The sequence below is a fragment of the Poecilia reticulata genome, chromosome 15, assembly GCF_904066995.2.
Source record: "Poecilia reticulata chromosome 15, P_reticulata-male-v2, whole genome shotgun sequence".
NCBI lineage: Eukaryota > Metazoa > Chordata > Actinopteri > Cyprinodontiformes > Poeciliidae > Poecilia > Poecilia reticulata.
Genome location: NC_088844.1, coordinates 30,849,148 through 30,873,581, shown reverse-complemented (window position 1 = coordinate 30,873,581; position 24,434 = coordinate 30,849,148). Strand labels below are relative to the sequence as shown.

Sequence of the window (24,434 nt, the reverse complement as noted above, 5' to 3'; positions counted from 1 at the left end):
GTATCAGTAGGTACCAGTAAGTACCAGTAGGTACCAGTAAGTACCAGTAGTCAGTAGTACCAGTAAGTACAGTAGGTACCAGTAAGTACTAGTAGGTACCAGTAAGTACCAGTAGATACCAGTAAGTACCAGTAGGTACCAGTAAGTATCAGTAGGTACCAGTAAGTACCAGTAGGTACCAGTAAGTATCAGTAGGTACCAGTAAGTACCAGTAGGTACCAGTAAGTACCAGTAGGTACCAGTAGGTACCAGTAGGTACCAGAAGGTAGCAGAAACACTGATGGTGGATGGATCAGGATTAGGGTACGTTCAGGACTTAGTCCAGCAGCCAGTGATTATGATGTTTTTGAAAAGAAACAGTTTTTGTTTCAGAACATTTTGGCTGCCATGTTGTTCCATTAAATGGATCCAATCAGGACCAAAGTGATGTTCTACCGGTCAGAACGGAACCGGTCCATGTCTCAAACAGAACATTAAATAATTAATGGAAATCATTCTGAGGCAATTTCAGATCATTTTAAACATTTTAGAGCCCTTCTTTTCTGTACGTCTTGTGTGACGTCATGACGCTGGGGCGGAGTTTGAAGGCGAGCCGGGATTCCTGAGGATTACCCATCATGCCCCGCGGGTAAAGATGGCAGCAGATCAACTTTTCCCGGAGCTCTGAGCGGATTCTATCTCCAGTAACGGAGCTCCTACCCGGGCCGCTTCTACCCTCACTGACCGCCGTCAGGCTGCCCTGCCCGCAGCTCTGCTACCGGGAGTCGGATCGGTCCGGAGCCCCCCGCTCCTGCTCTCCCAGCCGGAGGAAGGACCGCGGACCTCGGGCTGAAGTTTGTCTACCCTCGGCGGAGCCGCCCCGGGCCGCGCTGGGCCGCGCTGACCGCCGCTCGGGTAAGCTGGCAGCGGGCTGCGGGGCTCCGGGCGGCCGGCGCGGGGCTGGCTGCTCAGAACGACCGGTGCGACAGGCGGGGAACTGGGCCACGGTCCGAGCCGCGGCGGCACCGGCTTGATGCGGTGTGACGCTGTGTTGGGTAACGGTGCAGGGGCGGTAAACTGGGCGGTTCGGGCCGAGCTCCGGACTGCCTTGCAGACAGAACCCAGGACTGCAGCGTGACTGCGCCTGACAGACAGCGGAGTGGAAAAACACTCAACGAGTCACACACACACCTGCAGACAGGCGGCCAATGAGAGGCCAGCACCCCCCATGGCTGCTGGGGGTCCAGGGATCCGGATCTGACCCGGATCAGTTCAGGAATCAGTTCAGGAGGCGGCAGGGAATCCCAGCAAGGCATTCTGGGTAATTTCCTGCTGGGATAATCAGGAATGGATTCTCCTGGACGGGTTGATGGTTCTGAGCCCATCATTACCTGGTTCTGGTTCTGATCCAGATTGGACACTGGAAACCTGCAGGTGTGGTGGTCAGCCTGGTCCGGTTCCAGATAGGGGAGATTAACTGGACCAGAACCACCAGAACGGGTCAGAACCCGGTCTAGTTCCAGGTGTAGAACAGATAGGAGGGCCTGCATTCTGACTGAACAACCTGACCAGGACCAAGCTGAACCAACCGGACCCACTGCTCTTCTGGTCTCCAGAACCTGAGGACCCGTCCTACCAGTAGACGGATCAGCCGGGCCGGTGGTTCTGGAGGCTCTGGAAGGACTGGTTCTGGTTCTGTCAGTCCTTAATAGTTCTGATCAGAATCTGCAGGCGCTCTGTGTTCTGAATGGAAACAGGAAGTGATGTCAGAGAGGTTTGATGGTTCTGTTTCAGCAGGACCGAGCCGGTTCTGATGGAGGATCCAGTTCACAGTGGGAGAGTAAGAGGAGACGGTGTGTGTGTGTGTGTGTGTGTGTGTGTGTGTGTGTGTGTGTGTGTGTGTGTGTGTGTCATATGAGCCGGCCAGGTCAGTGGTTCTGGTGTCGTGTTCAGGTGGGTCACATGACCCGACTCCAGCCTCTCAGACAGAAGATCCTCTGGCTGCAGAGCAGAACCAGAACCAGGCTGGAAGGATGAAGGATCAGCTCTTTGGTTCTGATTCTGATCAGAACCCGGTTTTAATGACTCTGTGTATTTTCAGGTTATCGGATCAGAACACCGAAGAGGATCCAACCAGAGGATGAAGAGTTTCAGGTGAGGATGACAGTGAGGCCCGGTCCGTTTAGACCCGGTCCTCCTGGTGATCATCGGGTTGTCGTGTTCAGAACCGGTTCAGATCGGTGCGTTGGGACAAAATGCCTCTGAGTCACAATCCAAGATGGCCGCCGGGGCGCTGCGAACCCGTTTTGACAGGAAGTCGATTTTAGACGTTCTGATGTTTTGAATTCAGAGAAAAATTAGAAAATAATCACATGTTCAGTAGAAACATAAATTATTTCCAAACGTAACATTTTAAACCTGATTAAATGTGAAATCACCATGGCAACGTGTCATTAATGGGCCAACATCAGTTCCTCCTGTTGTGGTTCGTCTGATACTCCAACAGAACCGAGTCGGATTCAGAACCTTTATGGACCAAAACGAATTCATGAGGAACTCTGAGAGGAAAATGTTTGTTTTAAAATTATGATGAGATCAAGGAAGAAAATAAGAACCAAACATTTTCTATTCCACTCCCATGAAATGTAAAATATTAATTTCATTATTATGTTTGAAGTTTTCCCTGTAATGATTTTCTACAAAAGAAATTTAAAATAAAAACTAATTCCTGCGTTTTGAGACAATCGACCTTTTTTCAATTCAAGTTCATGAATGTTTTTAGAAAAATGTTCAGAAGTGGATACTGTACAAGAAATCTTTCCATTTTAGTCTGGATGTAAAGGAGCTCAGTGTTTCTGCTGTTTTACTGTTTTCTGCTAGTTTGTTACAGATTTGTGGTAAATAGAAGCTGAATGCTGCTTCTCCTCGTCTGGTTCTGGTTCTGATGCAGAGCAGAACCAGGACCAGAACCTGAGGAGTCTGGAAGGTTGATACAGCAGCAGATCTTTAATGTGGTTCTGATCCGTCCAGTGATTCATAAACTATCAGGATTTACAGTCTGTCCTCTGAGCTCCAGGTGTAGATCTGGGTGGTGTAGATCTGGGTGATCTGGGTGATAAAGATAAAATCCTGGATGAGTTTCTCTGATCTGAGTCATCAGTTCTGATCCTGGAGATTCTTCAGGTGACAGAAGGCCGACTTTGTGACCGTCTGTGTGTGGCTCTGAAGGTTCAGGTCAGAGGTCAGAGGTCATCACTACTCCCAGGTTTTGGGCTGATCACTGGTTTTAGATGTAATAACTGAAGCTGTGCATTGATTCTAGATCTGTAGCGTTAGATCTGTAACTCTTTAGGTCCAATAATAACTTCAGTTTGTCTCATCCTCACATTGATCTGTTCTCAGCATCTGTTCAGTGATTGGATGGGGTCAAAGGTCACCTTGTGACATCGTAATGTAGAGCTGTGTATCATCCAAAGGTCAGAGGTCGGCCTGTAGTTCAGTGGTTTGATAGCTGCTGTTTCCAAAGGGAAAACACCTGAAGAGTTACTATTTGGATCAGATGGACTTTCTTAAAGAGATGTGAGGGTCGGAACCGCAGCTTCACTGACTCATCATTTCTTCTAGGGTTTATAGTGAAGCAGCTGAAAGTGGGTCATTTTTCCTGCATGTTTGTTTGGGCCCAGCTTGGTTCTGGCTTTGGAGCCGATGTGCAGATTAATCCTCTGATCTTTTGAATTTTCTCTGAGAAGAAACTGAAAACTTGTTGCAGGCATTAGATGGGAGTTCAGGTGGTAACGTCATAGGAGGGTTTGTGAGCCTGTCACCAGTAGCACATAAAGCTCGAGCTTTAATGGTTTTGTTTATGACATCTGCAAAGAAAGCCTTGAGTGATAGTTACGTAGACTTTCCTTGTAGATGTCATAATAAACGTGAAGTTGAGTTTTACGCCATCTCCGTTCGGCCCTACAGCAGAGTTGTCTAGCAGATTGAACTGTTTGTGCTTTTCTCCATGGAGATTTCTTCCTACCAGACACAACCTTCACTTTAATGGGGGCAGTGAAATCAGTGATTTCTGAAACTTTAGACTGAAAATCATCCACCAACTTATCTACATCATTACAGCTTGAGGTGAGGAAGAGGAGCAGATTTGATGAAATGTTTCTGCTGTTTCCTGTGAGACGTTTTGTGATGGTAGCTGTTTGTCCAAGTGGGTTAACGGATAAAGAACTTTCAAAGATAACAGGAAGTGATGCAACAGGCGACATCAGTTACAGAGACATTGGAAATATTCACACCCTGACTGATAACCAGGTCCAGTGTGTGTCCCTGAGTGTGTGTTGCTTGTTTGACATGTTGTGTTAAACCAAAACTCTCTAATATATTACAGAGCTTTTTATCCCCTCGGTCTTCAGGTTGTCAACATGAATGTTGAAATCACCGACAATTATTAAACAATCATAATCAATGCATTTGAGAGATGGAAGCTCATGCAAGTCCGTAAAGAAATTTTCCACATATGTTGGAGTTTTGTAGAAAGTTGGTGTCAAAGTTCGTTTGTGGCCTTTTACCTCAATTCCAAGATATTCAAAACACGTAAAATAACCCAAAGAGATTTTACTACAATTTATGGTATTCTTAAATATTGAAGCCACGCCTCCTCCTAAAAGCTTCATTTAGTATTTGCCACATGCAGCAATGAATTCTGGGTTATTCACTATGCCAAAGTCTGGATGCGATTTAGCAGAGGGGCGGGGCTTAAGCAGGAAGTGGAGGACTGGGACACACTACAACCTCAAACCCTCTAACAGAAAATCACATGTGATCGGCAGGAAGTGTCGAGCCTTCCTGTCTTGATGCTTCCTGTTACGTGCAGGATGCCGGCCCTCGAGGACCGACTTTGGACACCCCTGGTTTAAAGTGTTGCTCTGTGTTCCAGGTGTTATCCTTTCTATGGATGAAGTCTCTTCTGGAACTATTCACAGCTCAGGTAAGAACCAGAACCCACCTGGAGAACGACCTGGTGAGCGACCTGGAGACCTGGGGAACGACCTGGAGACCTGGGGAACGACCTGGAGAACAACCTGGAGACCTTGGGAACGACCTGGAGAGTGACTCGGATTGAACACGCCTGTGACTCGATGACGAACAGGCAGAATCCTCTTTGGGATTCAGACCCAAGTCTTGACTTTCCTTGAACCAAAAAACGTAACTGACCTCTGACCTCTTGCTGCTAAGCTAGCTGCTACATTACAGGACATTTTCTGCTGGAAGTGTCAAAATAAAAGCTCTTCCTGTTGTGTTCATTTAGAGCAGCGGTTCTTAACCTAGGTTCTATCGAGTCTGTTTCGGCGGAGCCTCATTTAAATGTAAGATTTTAAGGATCTGGCAAGTTTACTTAGTAAAACTTCAAAGAACAATATTCATAGTTAGATTGTTTTGTTACCATAGCAACAATCTGATGCTGTGAGTTTAATCTTTCAGTTTGAGCTGTTTGTTCACAAATACAAATTAATAAACTGGATTATAACTGATTGTTTTCAGGTTGGCCAGTTAATCTCCTCCTCCTCTCCCAGATTAAATCCAACACAGAAGCTGTTAGAGCTGCTGATGTTTTTAGCACCTGTGGTTCACATAGAGCTGTGCAACCAGAGCTAACAGAGTGGATTTAACCTCTTACCCTGATGTGGAGTTCTCCAAAGAAACATAATTCCTCACAAGGGGTTGATGTAAATATCCATACCCGAGTCCAGTTTGAGTGAAAGGCGCGCAGCAAGCAGAGGCAGCGCGAGGCGCCAGCGGAGTGTTGGTCCGTTCTCCTGGCTTCAGATGCATAAACTATAAACTTATCTTTTAGGAATACATCTGCTCCGCCAGTGAAACACTCAGAGCAACAGAGACGCTTGTAATCAGGCTTAAAAAAAAAAAGGATTTTCTTTTTTTTTTTCATGATTATTTTCCTAAAAACATAAACAAGCTTAGCCTGGCGGGGGGGCTAGTAAAGCATGGCGGGCCACCAGGCTTATAATACACTGGTTTCTGTTTTGTTGGAGAAGCAGTGAATATTAAAACGAGTCGCTATGGAAACGGTAGCGACTTGGCAGGTATTATTTGTACCTGTTGCAGGTACAAATAATACCTGCAGGATCAGCTTCAAGTTTTCATCCCCATGAACCGATCTGCCCTGAGCGTTGCTATAAACACGCTCACCCACAGGGGGCAGCGTAGCGATAAGCTGAACCCTGTCTGCCAGTCAGATGACACTTTCTTCAAATCAGACAAAATGGGTGTCAAACGTTTGTGCTACATTTGTGCTGGTTTGTGCAGCAAAATTTTTCGTTTGTGCTGCTATCATTTTAAAGATATAAAGAAATGTTTCTAGAGGTCATCCAAGGTCAACCAGCCTGAGTGTCACTCATCCAACATGGCGCCTTCTAAACAGGCGCCATGTTGGATTCCTTTTAAACAGCGTATTAGAATATAAAGATAATGGAACGCTCAGCGCTTATCAACGGTTTATTTAAATCTCCACTTTAGTCTAAAGATTTATAAATAATTTTCATTCAACAGAGTTTTGGTCTGGATGAAAACAGAAATATCTTTTTTTTCCCAGATATCTGTGGACTGAATAAACATCTTTAATGATTCAGATCCAACTTCTAGATTAAACCTGAAAATGATCTGGAAACAGCTCTGGAAAATAAGCAAAAAACCCAAATCCGAATCATCGGGATCTGGGAAAGATCCCGACCAAAACCAGAAACATGACAACGAACAAAACAAAGAATGTTTTCTGATCCGCTTCATGAAAAACCGCCAGAACCAGAAACATCCAGACATGTAGATATGAAACATGAGTAGAAACGCCTGCAGGAAGATCAGGAAGCAGAAACCCAGGAGTCCTGGCAGACGGGCGAGGGTCACACAGATCGATGCGCCCTAATTGGCTGCTGGTCACGTGACCCAGACAGACTAAATGGAGCGGAAAGTCACGATTACGGCTCTGATCCGCGCAGCAGCACCGTTAACTGGACCGGACCGGATCACCTGAACTGGTCCGGTCCTGACCTTCCTGCCCTCTGGTTCTGTGGTTCTGGATGAGTCCAGTTGTCCTAATCCAAGTTTGTCCCCAGTGAAATGTTCTGGCTGTTCTGACAACCCAGATGATGATGTCACCTGTATGACATCATCACACACCTGCTGATAGCTGAGTGGCTCTGAGTGCCGGCCCGGTCCGGATCGATCCAGCTGCACTTCCTGTTCTGGAAACAAGAGCTGATCGATGATTGGCCTGAGGCCGACACACACACACACACACACACACACACACACACACACACACACACACACACTCTCTCTCTCTCTCTCTGACTCAGCTGTGAGGGGCGGGCGAGCATCGACCTGCACTCAGAGGCAGAGCGTTGCCGTGATGATGGGCAGTCGGGTCGGGGCGTCGTGGCGAGCGGTCGGTCGGTCGGCAGGTGAGCGTCGTCGTCCTTTCTCTGACTAGCTGACCTTTGACCCGTTGTCCCGGCAGGACCACAGACCCGACCGGAACCAGCAGGCAGGATGGCGAGTGCCGGCCCGGCCAGGAAGCCGTACCGCAAGGCTCCGCCGCAGCACCGCGAGACGCGCCACGGCCTGACCCCCGCCTCGCCGCCGCCCGCCCCGCGGCCCGACTTCAGCCAGGTAACCCCGCCCTCCCAGCGCCGTGAGCAGGCCCCGCCCCCCTCTGACAGCGAGCCCGACGTCTCCAGCCTGTCCAGCCTGGAGCTCTACGTGCCGCCACCGCCGCCCTTCAGGAGCTCCGCCCACCGGCCTGAGCGTCACACAGCCAGTCAGAGCAGGGGAGGTCACCTAGGCTCCGCCCCCTCCAGGAGGCGCTCCCCGGTGCGGCATCGCCCCACCCGGACCCAGTGGGCTCCCCCTGCCCATGCTGCCGCCCCCAAAGGGATCCTGAAGCAGCCGGCCGCCGTGGGGGCGGAGCCAACCTACGACACGCTCAGGAAGTCAAAGTCGGCAGAGCTGCTGGGTGACAGGCGGGGGGGGGCGGAGCATCGAGGGCCGCCCTCGCTGCAGTCGCTGGCCCCGCCCTCCTCCAGCCAGACCGCCTGGAACTGGAGGATACAGGTTCTGGAGGAGAAGGTCCGGTTCTCCAGCTTCCTGGACGAGATCACTTGCCGTGTCTTAAGCCCCGCCCGCCTCGCGCAGCTCGGCAGGCCGCCCGCAGACCTAAGAGGCCCCGCCCACCAGCATGGCCGCCGCCCCGACACCAGCCGACGGTCTGTAGACCGGACCCGGCGCTGGGACGGCTGGGTGGCGTCGATACGGCGACCCGACGGCTGGAACCAGCCTCTGCAGAGGGCGGGGCGCTGTGACATCACACGGGGGGCGGAGCTTAGAAAGGTGACTGAGGTCAGGCAGAGACCCAGACCCCCCCTGTCCAATCTGTCCCTGCTGTCCCACATCAAGGTAGGTCAGAGGTCACTCGGCCTCCTCTTCCTCACGTCCTGCCCTTCATCCTTCCTGCTCTTCCTCAGCATCCGAGGTGTGTTTGTTTTCTCCACCTCGTTGGTCCAGGACTGGACATGATGGTGATAATTATCAGGTTCTGATTCAGCCAGTTCGGTTGGGTTTCTTGGTCCGTTCTCCAGAGGAACCGTTCCTGGGTCGCTCCAGCATTGCTCTCTGATTGGCTGCTGGCCTCTTCTACAGCCTGGTTCCCCGAGCGGGTCGGGTCGGTACCGGCTAATAGTCATGATAGGTGCATGCTGGGAGCTGGATGAACAGAAACAGGTTCACAGGACACTGGAAACCGACTGGTTTCCTGCTGGTTTCATTAAACTGGTTCTAACTGGTTTAGAATGGAATCAGACTGGTTTCAGTTTGCTGGTTTTAACTGGTATGGGTCTTGTTCTGGATGTTTTATGAGGATAACCCCTTCATGGACCAGAACCAGCTGGTTCTGATCATTTCCAGTCTGAAGCAGGATCTCTGGATGGAACCCAGGAAGAAGCATCTCTACGGTTTCTGACAAGGTTCTGGATTTGGGTTTCACTGTGGTTTTTACCAGTTTGGATCATGTTTTAAACTGGTTTCTGATCCCTTTCTTGTCGGGTTCTGGACTGGGATTTAGGTGGCTCTCCAGAACTGGATTGCATTGACAGTCGCTTCCAGTAGGCCCCAGTCGGTTTGTCTATTTCAATCGCCTATAGTCGGCTCCATTCGATTTCAGTCGCCTTCAGTCGGCCCCAGTCGGTTTCAGTCGCATCCAGTCGTCCCCAGTCGGTTTCAGTCGATTTTAATCGCCTATCGTCGGCTCCAGTTGATTTCAGTCGCTTCCAGTAGGCCCCAGTCGGTTTGTCTATTTCAATCGCCTATAGTCGGCTCCAGTTGATTTCAGTCGCCTCCAGTCGGTCCCAGTCGGTTTCAGTCTATTTCAATCGCCTATAGTCGGCTCCATTCGATTTCAGTCGCCTTCAGTCGGCTCCAGTCGGTTTCAGTCGCTTCCAGTAGGCCCCAGTCGGTTTGTCTATTTCAATCGCCTATAGTCGGCTCCATTCGATTTCAGTCGCCTTCAGTCGGCCCCAGTCGGTTTCAGTCGCATCCAGTCGTCCCCAGTCGGTTTCAGTCGATTTTAATCGCCTATCGTTGGCCCCAGTCGCCTTCAGTCGGTCCCAGTCGATTTCAGTCGCCTCCAGTCAGTCCCAGTGGGTTTCAGTTGATTTCAGTTGCCTCCAGTCGGTCCCAGTCGATTTCAGTCGGTTTCAGTCGATTTCAGTCGCCTCCAGTCGATTTCAGTCGGCTCCAGTCGATTTCAGTCGGTTTCAGTCGATTTCAGTCGCCTCCAGTCGGTCCCAGTCGGTCTCAGTCGATTTCAGTCGCCTCCAGTCGATTTCAGTCGGCTCCAGTCGATTTCAGTCGCCTCCAGTCGATTTCAGTCGCCTCCAGTCGGTTTCAGTCGCCTCCAGTCGATTTCAGTCGCCTCCAGTCGATTTCAGTCGCCTCCAGTCGATTTCAGTCGTCGATTTCAGTCGCCTCCAGTCGATTTCAGTCGCCTCCAGTCGGTTTCAGTCGCCTCCAGTCGGTTTCAGTCGCCTCCAGTCGATTTCAGTCAGCTCCAGTCGGTTTCAGTCGCCTCCAGTCGGTTTCAGTTGCCTCCAGTCGATTTCAGTCGCCTCCAGTCGATTTCAGTCGCCTCCAGTCGATTTCAGTCGCCTCCAGTCGGTTTCAGTCGCCTCCAGTCGGTTTCAGTCGCCTCCAGTCGATTTCAGTCGCCTCCAGTCGATTTCAGTCGCCTCCAGTCGATTTCAGTCGCCTCCAGTCGATTTCAGTCGCCTCCAGTCGATTTCAGTCGCCTCCAGTCGATTTCAGTCGCCTCCAGTCGATTTCAGTCAGCTCCAGTCGATTTCAGTCGCCTCCAGTCGATTTCAGTCAGCTCCAGTCGATTTCAGTCGCCTCCAGTCGATTTCAGTCGCCTCCAGTCGATTTCAGTCGGCTCCAGTCGATTTCAGTCGGTTTCAGTCGATTTCAGTCGCCTCCAGTCGATTTCAGTCGCCTCCAGTCGATTTCAGTCGCCTCCAGTCGATTTCAGTCGCCTCCAGTCGATTTCAGTCGCCTCCAGTCGATTTCAGTCGCCTCCAGTCGATTTCAGTCGCCTCCAGTCGATTTCAGTCAGCTCCAGTCGATTTCAGTCGCCTCCAGTCGATTTCAGTCGCCTCCAGTCGATTTCAGTCAGCTCCAGTCGATTTCAGTCGCCTCCAGTCGATTTCAGTCGCCTCCAGTCGATTTCAGTCGCCTCCAGTCGATTTCAGTCGCCTCCAGTCGATTTCAGTCGGTTTCAGTCGGTTTCAGTCGCCTCCAGTCGATTTCAGTCGCCTCCAGTCGATTTCAGTCGCCTCCAGTCGATTTCAGTCGCCTCCAGTCGATTTCAGTCAGCTCCAGTCGATTTCAGTCGCCTCCAGTCGATTTCAGTCAGCTCCAGTCGATTTCAGTCGCCTCCAGTCGATTTCAGTCGGTTTCAGTCGATTTCAGTCGCCTCCAGTCGATTTCAGTCAGCTCCAGTCGATTTCAGTCGCCTCCAGTCGATTTCAGTCGGTTTCAGTCGATTTCAGTCGCCTCCAGTCGATTTCAGTCAGCTCCAGTCGATTTCAGTCGCCTCCAGTCGATTTCAGTCGGTTTCAGTCGATTTCAGTCGCCTCCAGTCGATTTCAGTCAGCTCCAGTCGATTTCAGTCGCCTCCAGTCGATTTCAGTCGGTTTCAGTCGGTTTCAGTCGCCTCCAGTCGATTTCAGTCGCCTCCAGTCGATTTCAGTCGCCTCCAGTCGGTTTCAGTCGCCTCCAGTCGGTTTCAGTCGCCTCCAGTCGGTTTCAGTCGCCTCCAGTCGATTTCAGTCGCCTCCAGTCGATTTCAGTCGGTTTCAGTCGGTTTCAGTCGCCTCCAGTCGATTTCAGTCGCCTCCAGTCGATTTCAGTCGCCTCCAGTCGGTTTCAGTCGCCTCCAGTCGGTTTCAGTTGGTCCCAGTCGGTTTCAGTTGGTCCCAGTCGGTTTCAGTTGCCTCCAGTCGGTTTCAGTCGGTCCCAGTCGGTTTCAGTTGGTCCCAGTCGGTTTCAGTTGCCTCCAGTCGGTCCCTGTCGGTCTCAGTCGATTTCAGTCGCCTCCAGTCGGTTTCAGTTGGTCCCAGTCGGTTTCAGTCGCCTCCAGTCGATTTCAGTCGCCTCCAGTCGATTTCAGTCGCCTCCAGTCGGTTTCAGTCGCCTCCAGTCGGTTTCAGTCGCCTCCAGTCGATTTCAGTCGCCTCCAGTCGATTTCAGTCGCCTCCAGTCGGTTTCAGTCGCCTCCAGTCGGTTTCAGTTGGTCCCAGTCGGTTTCAGTTGGTCCCAGTCGGTTTCAGTTGCCTCCAGTCGGTCCCAGTTGGTCCCAGTCGGTCTCAGTAGTCTCCGTCTCTTCTCCTCATGTTGACTCCAGTTGTCCCTGTCCCGGTTCTGTTCCAGTAGTCCAGAGGTGCCCAAAGTAGGTCCTGGAGGGCCGGCATCCTGCATGTTTTAGTTCTCTCTGGTTGAACCCACCTGGATCCAATGATGGGTTGTTAGAGGCCTACTGACCGGCTGAGGAGGTTGTTACTACCACCAGGGAAGGAACTAAAACATGCAGGATGCCGGGTCTCCTGGACCTACTTTGGGCCCCCCTGCAGTAGTCAGAGCGGACCAGCGCTCTTCCCATGGTTCAGAGAGCATGAGTCTGAGGATGGGTTGTTGGTTTGTTGAGTCTAATTCTGCCTCTGCTCTGTTCCAGGAGGCGCTGTCAGACTCCGACAGGATCAGGTGAGTTGGTCTGGTCCCTTCTCTCCAGGTGTCCAACGTCCTTATAAGGCTAAAGCACTTCCTGTCCCTCCTCCTTACCCAGAATCCTCCAGCAGCAGAACGAGGACCTGCGGCACCGCTTGTCACTCTCCACCCACAAGATGGAGGCCATGGAGGCGGAGTTTGAGGGCAGCCGTCACTACATGGAGGCAGAGCTCAGCCGGACCAGAGACGACCTGGACAAGATGAGGGACAAATTCCGCAGGTGAGGAAGCCGACGACGACGATGAGGTCAAAGTGTCTTCATCACCTGATCAGCTGCTGTTCACAGGAACATTTAAATGGTCTTTTATTATTATATTATCCATCCATCCATTTTCTTTCACCCTGGTCCCTCAGTGGGGTCAGGAGGTGCTGCTGCCTCTCCAGCTAACGTTTCGGGCGAGAGGCGGGGTCACCTGGACAGGTCGCCAGTCTGTCGCAGGGCAACACAGAGACACACAGGACAAACACACACTCACCCCTAGGGGCAATTTGGAGAGACCAATTAACCTGACAGTCATGTTTCTGGACTGTGGGAGGAAACCGGAGTACCTGGAGAAAACCCACCATGCACAGGGAGAACATGGAGACTCCATGCAGAAAGACCGGGAATCGAACCCAGAACCTTCTTGCTGCAAGGCAACAGCTCTACCAACTGCGCCACTGTGCAGCCCCGTTATTATATTATATTATATTATATTATATTATATTATATTATATATTATTATATTATATTAATATAACTCTGTGTGAATCAGCCACTGTAGTTCACTGAGGAATTCAGGACGGATCGTGTGATGCAGTGAAACACCAAACACTGTAATCCCCTGGCTAGCCCAACTTTAGCATTGTGCTAGCCTTTGTACACTGAACTAACTTTGACCTGCTGATGTTAGCTTCACATTGACCTCAGCATTTTGGAGTAAGTCTTTTGTTAGCTTAAGTACACAGATATTGGTGTTATTTTAGCATGACATATTAGTCTTAGCAGAGGGCATAACTTGTTGATGTTAGCATAAACAGACTGACATCAGCATTATATTATTACGGTTATAACATGAATGTGCTTGTATGTTATTGCATTAATATGATGAATAATCATTGATATTTTCATCTAAATTACGTTGTTAGCAGAACGTAGCTAGGTGATGTTAGCCTTCTGGTAATGTTAATAGTAATGTTTGAATTATATAAGTTTTATCTTATTGATGTTAGCTTTAGCCTGGTGATGTTAGCAGTATGTTAGTGTGAGATGGCGCCTCGCTGTTCCTTAGACTCTGCGTTGTGTTTTCTTTAATGGTTGTCGGAAGGAAACTTGAGGCAGGAATCGGAAACACACGGCGGTAGAGATCGTGGTTCAGACCGTTTATTCGGACCAACCGACTGCGTGTCAACATAAGTCTCATTAACGCAGTTATTACTTTTTTTTTGTTTGTTTGTTTACAGATACAACATAAACATACAACCTAAAAAAAGCAGAAAAAGACAAAATGATACAAAACTAACTACTTGGACATTAAAAGTAACATTTGGCTACAGTGAGGAGCTGGCGGTCAGCATTGCTTCAGCATTCACAGCAAATACTGACCGTTGTGCTGCCAGCGCACAGTAACAGACAACAAGTACGGCGTTCTTCAGCGGACAAACTTTACCAACTTCCACAACACAAAGAACAAATCTAACATTTTGGTGACATATTTAAAGCACTGTCCTACATCAGCGTTAGCCTGGTGATGTTAGCATTAGCCTGGTGATGTTAGCAGTATGTTAGAATTAGCCTGGTGATGTTAGCATTAGCCTGGTGATGTTAGCATTAGCCTGGTGATGTTAGCAGTATGTTATCGTTAGCCTGGTGATGTTAGCATTAGCCTGGTGATGTTAGCATTAGCCTGGTGATGTTAGCAGTATGTTATCGTTAGCCTGGTGATGTTAGCATTAGCCTGGTGATGTTAGCATTAGCCTGGTGATGTTAGCATTAGCCTGGTGATGTTAGCAGTATGTTATCGTTAGCCTGGTGATGTTAGCATTAGCCTGGTGATGTTAGCAGTATGTTATCGTTAGCCTGGTGATGTTAGCATTAGCCTGGTGATGTTAGCAGTATGTTAGCATTAGCCTGGTTGCGGTTAGTGTCTGCTGAGTTAACGAGGTTCTGATTGTTGGACTGAACTAATCCGGATCCGTCTACTAGGACTCGGTTCAGTCTTGGTTGTTCTGACCCAGACCTCTATTATTGGTGGGTCAGTAGGACCTGCTGATTTCGTCTAACCTCTGACCTCTTCTGCAGACTCCAGAACAGCTACACGGCGTCGCAGCGAGCCAATCAGGACCTGGAGGAGAAGCTGCACGCTCTGGTAAGCTCTGATGCGTTGATGCTGCGCAGCATCAGATCTTGGCGCTCCATCCCGTCGGTATTTCCCGCACTTCCTGTCGCGTTGTGATGACGGCCGCGTAACGAGCCTCCTGATTGGTCGCCTGGCTGACTTCATTAGTAATCAGTGGAGCTCATTGATCCTCAGTGAGCATATCGATCAGCTGGGAAAGCCTCGACTGACGGCCGGCTGGTTGCCATGGTGACAGTCCGGACCTGGAGGAGGTTCTGCTGGGATTTCCTCCAGGTGCGTCTTGCTACAGAAGCTGCCATGTTTGGGCCAGGCGGGTTCATTGGCGTTGACCCGTTTAAACCAAAACCGCTCGGTGGCCGGCGTCACGCTGATCCTAGAAACAGCTGCTGGTTCTGATCCGATCCAGACAGGCGGAGCCTCCAAAGGCTTCGGGTCACAACAGAAACGGGCCGAACATCCAGAGGTTCTGGTCGAGATTCTTCTCTGCTTCCTCAAACTGGGAAGCTGGAGCGAAACAGAACCTGAGCCGAGTTCAGGCCGGTACTGTTCACAGTTCTGGATCCAAAGGTTCGCTTTGACAGCAGGCGGTTCTGACAGGATCAAATGGTTCTGCTGTGACATTTGTGCTGAACTGATGATAATGATGTCTGACCGCTCTTCTTCATCTCTTTTTTCCTCACGCTGCTCTGATGGACTCATCTTCATCTCATCCTCATCCTCCTCAGGCTGCCGTCAGTCAGACTTGGGTTCATGCAGTTGGGTTTCATTCATCCTCATCCCTCCATCCTCTTCCTCTCTTTTTGAACACCACGTCTTCACAGTCGGCCGTTAAGAGCCAAACATTGAAATATCCAGAACAATTCAGAACTTTCTGGGTCGGACTTTAACCCGGCCGACCTGTAGCTGGACCTGGCGTTCGATCAGAGTCCTTCTCCTCCATGTCTGCTGCTGCTGGTTCCACCTGAGCAGCTTCAGGTGTGAAACAAACTGCTAACGTGTCGCTCGTCTGATGGGTCGGGACGGTTCTGGTTCTGCCAGACGGACTCGTTCAGACGCATTTTATCCTGAAAAGTTTCAAATCAAACACTCATAAAAGTAGGTCCACTTTAAGGACTTAGCTTTAGCATGCTAATTTTAGCATTAACGCAGCGTTAGAAGGCTGACTTTAACATTCCAATGTTAGTATTAGCTGCTATATACTATTACTAATGTTAGCTTAGCTTTAGCATGCAAATGTTAACATTACCCCTGCTGCAGCATGTTGACAATAGTGTTGCCATCTTAGCATGCTAATGTTAGCATAATGTTACCTACAACATGCTGATGTTTGTGTTAGCATCATAGCATGCTAATATTAATGTCACTTTAAATTTAACATGCTGACAGGGTTAACATCTTAGCATGCTACTATTTGCATAACATTAGCTTAAGCATGTTGATGTTACTGTTGGCAAGATCGTAGCATGCTAATTTGATCTTTTCCTAACTCTGGTATGCTGTTAGGGTTAATGTAATCTTAGCATGCTAATGTTAGCATAGCTTTATCTATAGCTAGTGGCATTAAGATTAACTTAATAAAATAACTTTAGCTTCAACTTGCTAACAGAAATGCTACCAGGCAGAAGTGAGAAGTTGTTGCGAGTTAGATCCCAGTTTAGAATTTGGGGTCAAAGGTCATCCTTGGTCCTGGCAGAACCTCCTGATCCGCCGACGAGCCGCGGCGCCAGCGCTCTCGCTGAACTTCGTTTGCTTTGGGCAGATTCAGATTATTAAACAGAGTTTTTTCAGCTTTGATGCTTTGATCAATATCCAATCAAATCATATTGATCTTGTGGCGCTGCATCCCATCATGCAGGAGGCAACGCTACTCGCTAACGCAGCATTCAAATGATCTGGGAGAAATGGAGCGTTCCCATGGAGGGGTTCGGATCTGAGAGGAGCTAACCTGTTATTCCCACATGATCTGAATGTATTGGTCCACGCAAAGCCCGCCCACTAACAGCGCTGCCTTCTGATTGGCTCCAACATGTCGTCTGCTTGCAGCTACGGAAGGTGGAGAGGGACAAAAAGACGATGGACCAGGAGATTGTGGAGCTCACCAACAAACTTCTGGATGCTAAGAACACCATCGACCGCCTGGAGGAACTCAACGTAAGAACTTGCCGTCACGAGTTTCTATGGAAGCTACATTGACCTCTGATTGGCTGTCGGGTTAAATCTGGGTTCCTATTGGCTCTCTCATGTTTTCATCAGATTTGGTTATTTTCTTTTGACTCTTACATTAAGTGTTGATTGTTTAGTTCATGTAGAGAAGCAGCTCCTCTCCTGTAGAACCACGTAGAGCCCTGTTCCTGTTGCGTCACATGACGAAGTGTGTGTGTGTGTGTGTGTGTGTGTGTGTCTGTGTGTGTGTGTGTGTGTGTGTGTGTGTGTGTGTGTGTGTGTGTGTGTGTGTGTGTACAGGAGCGCTACAGGCAGGACTGCAACTTGGCCGTTCAGCTGCTCAAATGCAACAAATCCCACTTCAGGAACCACAAGTTTGCTGACGTAAGTACCTGAGACGGTTCTGGGTCCCAGCAGAGCCCAGGAGGCGGTTCTGAATCATTCAGCAGCTTCATAAACAGCAACCAGGACTCAACATAACGGGTTTCAGACCGTGGTTCTACCAGGTCACTCAGAAACGTCCTGTTGGTTTTCATGAATCAGAGCTCATCCTGCGTTTTCTGGAAACATCTGAAAACCAGACAGGAAGGAGCTCAGAAAGAATCTGATCCAGAGACGCCGAGGAAGCGGATTCACAAAGGAAGTGGCTCTTAGAAGGACAGCTAATGGCTAACAGCTTAGCTAACATCTAGCAGCTAACAGCTAGTGGCTAACAGCTAGTGGCTAACAGCTTAGCTAACAACTAGCAGCTAACAGCTAGTGGCTAACAGCTAGTGGCTAACAGCTTAGCTAACAACTAGCAGCTGATAACTAGCAGCTAACAGCTAGTGGCTAACAGCTTAGCTATCATCTAGCAGCTAACAGCTAGTGGCTAACAGCTAGTGGCTAACAGCTTAGCTATCATCTAGCAGCTAACAGCTAGTGGCTAACAGCTAGTGGCTAACAGCTTAGCTATCATCTAGCAGCTAACAGCTAGTGGCTAACAGCTAGTGGCTAACAGCTTAGCTATCATCTAGCAGCTAACAGCTAGCAGCTAACAGCTAGTGGCTAACAGCTAGTGGCTAACAGCTTAGCTAACAACTAGCAGCTGATAACTAGCAGCTAACAGCTAGTGGCTAACAGCTTAGCTATCATCTAGCAGCTAACAGCTAGTGGCTAACAGCTAGTGGCTAACAGCTAGTGGCTAACAGCTTAGCTAACAACTAGCAGCTGATAACTAGCAGCTAACAGCTAGTGGCTAACAGCTTAGCTATCATCTAGCAGCTAACAGCTAGTGGCTAACAGCTAGTGGCTAACAGCTTAGCTATCATCTAGCAGCTAACAGCTAGTGGCTAACAGCTAGTGGCTAACAGCTTAGCTAACAACTAGCAGCTGATAACTAGCAGCTAACAGCTAGTGGCTGACAGCTTAGCTAACATCTAGCAGCTAACAGCTAGTGGCTAACAGCTAGTGGCTAACAGCTTAGCTAACAACTAGCAGCTGATAACTAGCAGCTAACAGCTAATGGCTAACAGCTTAGCTAACAACTAGCAGCTGATAACTAGCAGCTAACAGCTAGCGGCTAACAGGTTAGCTAACAGCTAGCAGCTGATAACTAGCAGCTAACAGCTAGAGGCTAACAGCTAGCAGCTGATAACTAGCAGCTAGCGGCTAAACGCTGGTTCTGGTCAGGTTCTGTGGTCAACTGCTGCAGCAGTGGTTGCTGCTGGTGATGCTGTGGCTTTATGGGCGGAGCTCTGACTGAAGGCGGCCATTAACAACATGATGAAGAGTTCAGCCTTATCTTCCTCACCACCAGACCCAGACGCTGCTGACTGGACCGAGAACAGGTTCTGCAGAACCAGACTGGTCCTGGTTCTGCAGAGATTCGTAGATGATCCATTTTCTCCATCATGTTTGATTTATGTTTGATCTGATGGCGAATCGATCAGAAGATCGATCTGAATGATAATCTAGTCGAAGTTCTGCAGTTTGGACCCAGGAAGGTTTCTAACTTCCTCTGTCCTGATTGGCTGGAAGTGCAGCAGGAAGTGATCTATTGGTCGATCGATCGATGGCTGCAGCTCGTCCATCAGCCTCAGCTTCCTGTTCACGTTTATGTTTCTGTGATTAATGCTGTCATTCTATGAATGGATTATTTGTCCAGCTGCCCTCGGAGCTGCAGGAAATGCTCAACAAGCACATGAAGTCCAGCCTCCCGGAGCGAAGCCCCGCCCCCGGCGGCCAGGACCCGGACACGCTGAGCCTGACGCACGCCGACGTCGTGCCGACCTCAGTCATCGCCCGCGTCCTGGAGAAACCCGAGCCGCTGGTTCTGAACTCGGCCCAGTCCAGCAGCTGCGGCCGGCCGGTGGCCGAGGACGTCTTCGTCCACGTGGACATGACGGACCCGGCCGGCGCCGAGGCCCGGGAGGACGGCGCCGGCCGGGAGGCGCCGCAGCACAACGGCTCCTGCCGCAGCCAGAGCAGCCTGGACGAGGAGGCGGGCGCGGCGCCGGCCTTCGAGAAGCTCAACCCGTACCCGGCGCCGCCGCCGCCTCACCCGCTCTATCCGGGCCGCAAGGTCATCGAGTTCTCGTCCGACGACAAGGTGAAGATCCCCAAGAACTCGCCGCTGCCCAACTGCACCTACGCCACGAGGCAGGCCATCTCCCTCAGCCTCGTCCAGAACGACGACGAGCGGGTCGGCCCCGGAAGCCCCGCCCCTTCCTCCTCCTCCGGGGGCGGAGCCAACCAGCACACGCCGCCGTCACAGCGAGACGCCGCCAGCGAGCTGCTCTCCGCCCAGTCCAGCCCCTTCAGCAGCCCGCCACAGGTAAGCCCCGCCCACCCACACAGCAGCTAGCCAATCAGAGATCAGGTTAGAATATGGGCTCGATGATGGAGGTTCGGTTCTGGTTCTGTGACTTTATCGGGCTGGTCTGATGGGTCCAGAACCTTCAGGTACCATGGTAACCTTTAGAGGAGTCCAGGGATCCCTGATTGGTTCTGACCCAGTCGGACCTCCAGCAGAATCAAGCAAGGAAGCGTAGGGGCGGTTTGGACTAAAGTGGATCCGCGGGTCTGTAACGACTCCAGACCCAATTGGATCCCCAACAGAACCAAGGCTGTTGGGGATCCAGAAGTTTCAGGGATCACTAAGCAGAACATCTAAGAAGTCCAGAACTCAGCAGAACCATCTATTCTGGAGCTATGGCGGTTCTAGAACGCGGGTTCTGACCCATGTTCCAGAATCTTTAACAGAACCTGTAGATGGAACCAGAAGTTCTGTTGGTCTCCTGGCCCAGGCTAATGCTAATGCTACCCTCTGATCACATGACCCTGCAGGCGCCGAGCGTCCCGGCCAGCTCCGCCAGCTCCGAGGAGGATCTGCTCGCCAACTGGCAGCGGATGTTTGTGGAGAAGATGGCGCCCTCTAGCGAGGGCTCCGTGATGCACCGCACGTCGTTCTGCAGCCAGACGGCGCAGGAGCTGCAGAGGCGGCACCAGGCGGCGGGGGGCGTGGCCGGCTCGGAGCGCCACAGGGCGGCGTACTCAGACGGAGAGGAAGGCTCGTCGGCCCGCAGCTGGACGCCGAGCCGCGGCTCCAGTCTGGACACGGACACCGACACGGAACCGCAGCCCGGCAGGAGGCGCTACGGCGGCGGGAACGGCCCCGAGGAGGCGGAGCTGCTGATGGACCTGGAGGACGAAACCGGCAGCGCGGACACCGCCGTCACCTTGACGACCGCAGACGCCCACGGGAAGACGGAGGAAGACGACAGCTCGGCCGAAGAGAGAGACATTCTTCCACGCGAGCTGCCCGCCATCTCGCCCCGCCTCCTGGAGTTCGATCCCGCCTCCGGCCCGCAGCGGCCAATGAGGAGCCCCAAGAGGATGGGCGTGCACCACCTGCACCGCAAGGACAGCCTGACCCGGGCCCAGGAGCAAGGCACGCTGCTGGACTGACCGATGCACCGGAAACCCGGCCGCAGGCCACGCCCAGGAAATAGCCATACCTGACGTACGCTGCCGAGCGCGCCGCCTGGCGTCCATCAGCTGATCCATTCCACTTCCTGTTTACACAAACAGACAGGATCCAGAAAAACCGGCCATCCTTTAATTTGACCCCTGGGGGTCGGCGACCCGGAGCCGCTCCACAAGGTGACCCCCTGGTTGTTTTTACTTCCTGTTTGGTGATGCGATGTCACCATCAGGAAACCGTCATCAGTGTTAGGTGAACTTTGACCTTAGGGCCAGCCTGTCCCGATTCCTAATTATCGGACCGGTTCTGGATCGATGTCGGAGACCCAGAAATGTCTCGTTTCCCAAACAGATGCTTTTATTTTGAAAGAACGAATTGGACACACTCGGACTCTCAGTGCCTCCATAACTTCCTGTCCCAGAGGTTGTGAGTTTGACACTGGGCTCAAGTTAAAGGCTTTTATTTTGACATCTGTAGCTGCTGGTTTCCTGTCACGTGTCCAGGCTGGTGTTTGGCCCCGCCCCCTTCACCCTACACACTGACTGTCTCACGGGGGGCGGGGCAGTGGGCGGAGCTCCAGCTCAACTGGAATGTGACATCACCATTTTGTTTATGAAACCTGACGTTCTGATTGGTCACCACTGAGTTTGATTTGATTATGATTCTACGGCATCCTGTTAGTGCCAAAACACAACTGGAGCTCCTCCTTGTGGTGACGGGAGGAAGTGCAGCTCTGTTTTTGGCGCCTCAGGGCTTCCATAGCCGGTCTGAATGTGGACCTGCCTCCTCACAGCGCCGACTGTGGCTCACCGGACCGACCAGCTGATCACTGAATGTTCTGATGAGCGGTTCTGGCCGGATCCATCACTGAATGTTCTGATGAGCGGTTCTGGCCGGATCCATCACTGAATGTTCTGATGAGCGGTTCTGGCCGGATCCATCACTGAATGTTCCGTCTCTCACCAGAACTTTTTCTGTCCTGAACGTTCAGAAATTATTTTCATAAAGACTGAAATCTTTGGTTTATTTTGATTCTGGTTGAATGTTTGCTGTTTCAGTCTGCGGTTCTGGAACAACTCGGCGGCTCTGACCCAGTTCACACTTCAGCTGTTTGGGTCTAGATCTGATCAGAACCTCTGTTCGCTCTGAGGGTTCGGGTTCATCGTCCTGAAGAACTCAGCGACCTGAGATCCATTTCCATCTGAGGACAGCAGAAGGTTATGATGCTCAGTTCTGAGGTCCAGTATGTGTTCTGCTGGGTTCTGGTCCGGTTCCATCAGGATTTATAACCCAGTCACCACCAGAGGTTATTGGGTTTGAGCCTGGATAGAACCGGTTCCAGTACCAGAACCAGAGCTGCAACCTGCACCTGGTTTCAGGTTCTGGATCGGTTCTGGAGGCAAGAACCAGAACCTTTTGACCCAAACAAAACCGATCCAGACTCCTTCGGGTTCTGCTGCAGAGACATCGGACCCTCCTCTTCATCAGCTGCTGTTGAATTATTCACTCTTTTCCATGTGGTTCGGTTCTGCTGGTTCTGAGGTTTCGGGTCAGCTGTGAGCCACCAGGTCACCTGCAGGAGGTTCTGTCCAGTCTGAACCTGAGCTGTTTCTGGGTTAGAACCAGAACCAGCAGAACTTCAACTGCAGGTCCTCACAGAGACACATAGACCCGTCTGACTGTCTGCTTAATATGTCATGATCCCCATGAGGCTCAAAGACGAGAGTGTGTGTGTGTGTGTGTGTGTGTCCTTCCTCCATCTTTAATGACTCTTCCTCTTGAACAGAACCAGCCAGGCTCACCTTCATCACTCCTCCTCTTCATCTTTACCCCCCTCCATCTGTTTGACCTCTGACCTTCTGATTATGGGCTTTATTTCTCCTGATGATTGTCACTCAGCTTTAATTATTCAGCCTGATGCAGGATCAGAACCTTCTGGACCACAACCTTTGGTTCTGGATCGGTTCTGAGAATGTTATCAGATTCACTGACCTCAGCGGAGGACCGAGGTCACAACCCTGAGGAACGCCGACAGGAATCAGAACCTTCCTGTTCTCCTGAACCAATATGTCAAAGATCTGTTTTAACTTTTTCTCAGATTATTACATATATTAACAATCAGACTGAAATTCATCTGATCGGCACCAGAAAGATCCGGTTCAGCCACGTATGAATCAATTGACCCGAGTTCCATCAGAACCACTTCAGTTAGTGATCCGGGTCGGGAAGTTCTGGTTCTGGGAGTCGGTCTGCAGGTCAGAACTCAGTTTGACTCATTTTAGTCTCCCTTTGACCTGGTCTCCATGGAGACCCTTTGACCTGGTCTCCATGGAGACCCTTTGACCTGGTCTCCATGGAGATTCTCCAGAACCATCAGAACCCGATATAGACTTGGCATGAAGTGGGCGGTGCGTTCAGGTGCCATCGGTGTTTTTCTCCCACTCTGACGCTGAATGAAGCTCACACGGACCCTCAGAGCCGACTCACCTGGGGTCAGGTGGACCTTGATCGGGGGGCTTTAGCCCCGCCTCCTCCAGGTGCTGCTCTCACCTGGCCGACCTCAGCGGTTTCTGCTCCAGAGAAATCTCTGACTGTTAAACTGGTTTTATTTTCTCAGTTTGAAACGATGATGTATATTTTAAAACAAATAAAATATTTTAAACGAAGCTCCGCCTCCCAGTTTCCCTCCACCTGCACAGGTTCCTCAGGATGTTTCAGGATGTCCCACCGGCCTTGAACACATCGTCTCACCTGCAAATCCCACAGGGTAAGAAGGTCTCATCAAAACAGAAGATGCTGATCCGTGTGCAGCTGGCGGTTTGATCAGGCTGATCTGCTTATACGAGTCTATATGAGACTAATCGTGTCTGCTTTGTGACACTAATTTAGCTCCATATGTTTTTTGGGGGCTCTTGGCTTTGACAGGGATGTTGATGCTGGTGGTTTGGATCAGATGTGGGACGGAGGTCCAGACAGAACGAGCTGAACTCATTCGGCGTTTCCAACGTTTGAGGTTCAGCTCGATGATTTACAACAAAACTGAGGAAAACATCTCAAACATGGAATGAAACGATGCCAAATCCTGAGAAATGTTGCGAAGCTAAATCTTAAGGCACAACGAGATGATGTAAGAAAATCTGAGTTTTTCTCACCAGTCGTATCAGGAAGTGAAAGTTGTTTTGTAGAAACATTTTCATTCCCCAGACTGTCGGCGTTGCCCACGTGAAAATATACTTTTATATTTCAAACTTGTATTACTTCTGTAAGTACGCTAAGTATCAAGTGTACTACATATAAAGTATACTAAAAGTAAGCTTGTACCAATTTTGACATAACTTTAAACACACTTAAATCTAATTGTAGCAAAATACACTTTTAAGAAATATATTAAATTATACTTTTGCTTCCTAGGGAACAGTGACTGGGGCAGCTTACTAAGTACTGGAGACCATACGGAACAAATCGCGTCCCGTATCGGTTCAATACGGGACGCTACATTTAACAGCCAAATACGGGACGGTTCTGCATTTACATTTTTTAAATTAAATTAAAAAATGTTTAACTGAGCCCAAAGGAACATTAAATGGTTTTACTCCATTACCAGCTGCCTCTCAGCTGTGTTGGAAAATGTCAGTAAGCTTTGC

General features: G+C 50.2%; 1 protein-coding gene across 3 annotated transcripts; it reads left to right on the top strand.

The window, feature by feature from the left end:
• Positions 1–589: 589 nt before the first annotated feature.
• On the top strand, positions 590–23,456 carry tjap1 (tight junction associated protein 1 (peripheral)). Of its 3 annotated transcripts, none has more exons than XM_081616240.1 (12): positions 590–894; positions 2,081–2,133; positions 4,916–4,966; positions 7,514–7,665; positions 12,272–12,300; positions 12,383–12,544; positions 14,606–14,672; positions 15,389–15,418; positions 16,707–16,814; positions 17,127–17,210; positions 18,973–19,641; positions 20,154–23,456. In XM_081616240.1, exons 3-12 carry the CDS (start codon positions 4,930–4,932, stop codon positions 20,772–20,774), a joined length of 1,959 nt encoding a protein of 652 aa, XP_081472366.1. In that variant the 5' UTR covers positions 590–894; positions 2,081–2,133; positions 4,916–4,929; the 3' UTR covers positions 20,775–23,456. The 3 variants fall into 3 exon arrangements, with proteins under 3 accessions (XP_081472366.1, XP_081472368.1, XP_081472367.1); XM_081616241.1 differs by lacking the exon at positions 590–894 and adding an exon at positions 937–1,300; XM_081616242.1 differs by lacking the exon at positions 15,389–15,418 and having other exon boundaries at positions 592–894.
• The last annotated feature ends 978 nt before the right edge of the window (positions 23,457–24,434 follow it).

What these genes read in the sequence shown, in the direction of transcription:
- tjap1 (XM_081616240.1), top strand. Translation starts at nt 4,930, where the DNA reads ATGGATGAAGTCTCTTCTGGAACTATTCACAGCTCAG. An exon ending in TCAGACTCCGACAGGATCAG is followed by an intron (nt 12,301 to 12,382) that starts GTGAGTTGGTCT and finishes CTCCTTACCCAG; the next exon opens with AATCCTCCAGCAGCAGAACG. An exon ending in AGGAGAAGCTGCACGCTCTG is followed by an intron (nt 14,673 to 15,388) that starts GTAAGCTCTGAT and finishes CATCCTCCTCAG; the next exon opens with GCTGCCGTCAGTCAGACTTG.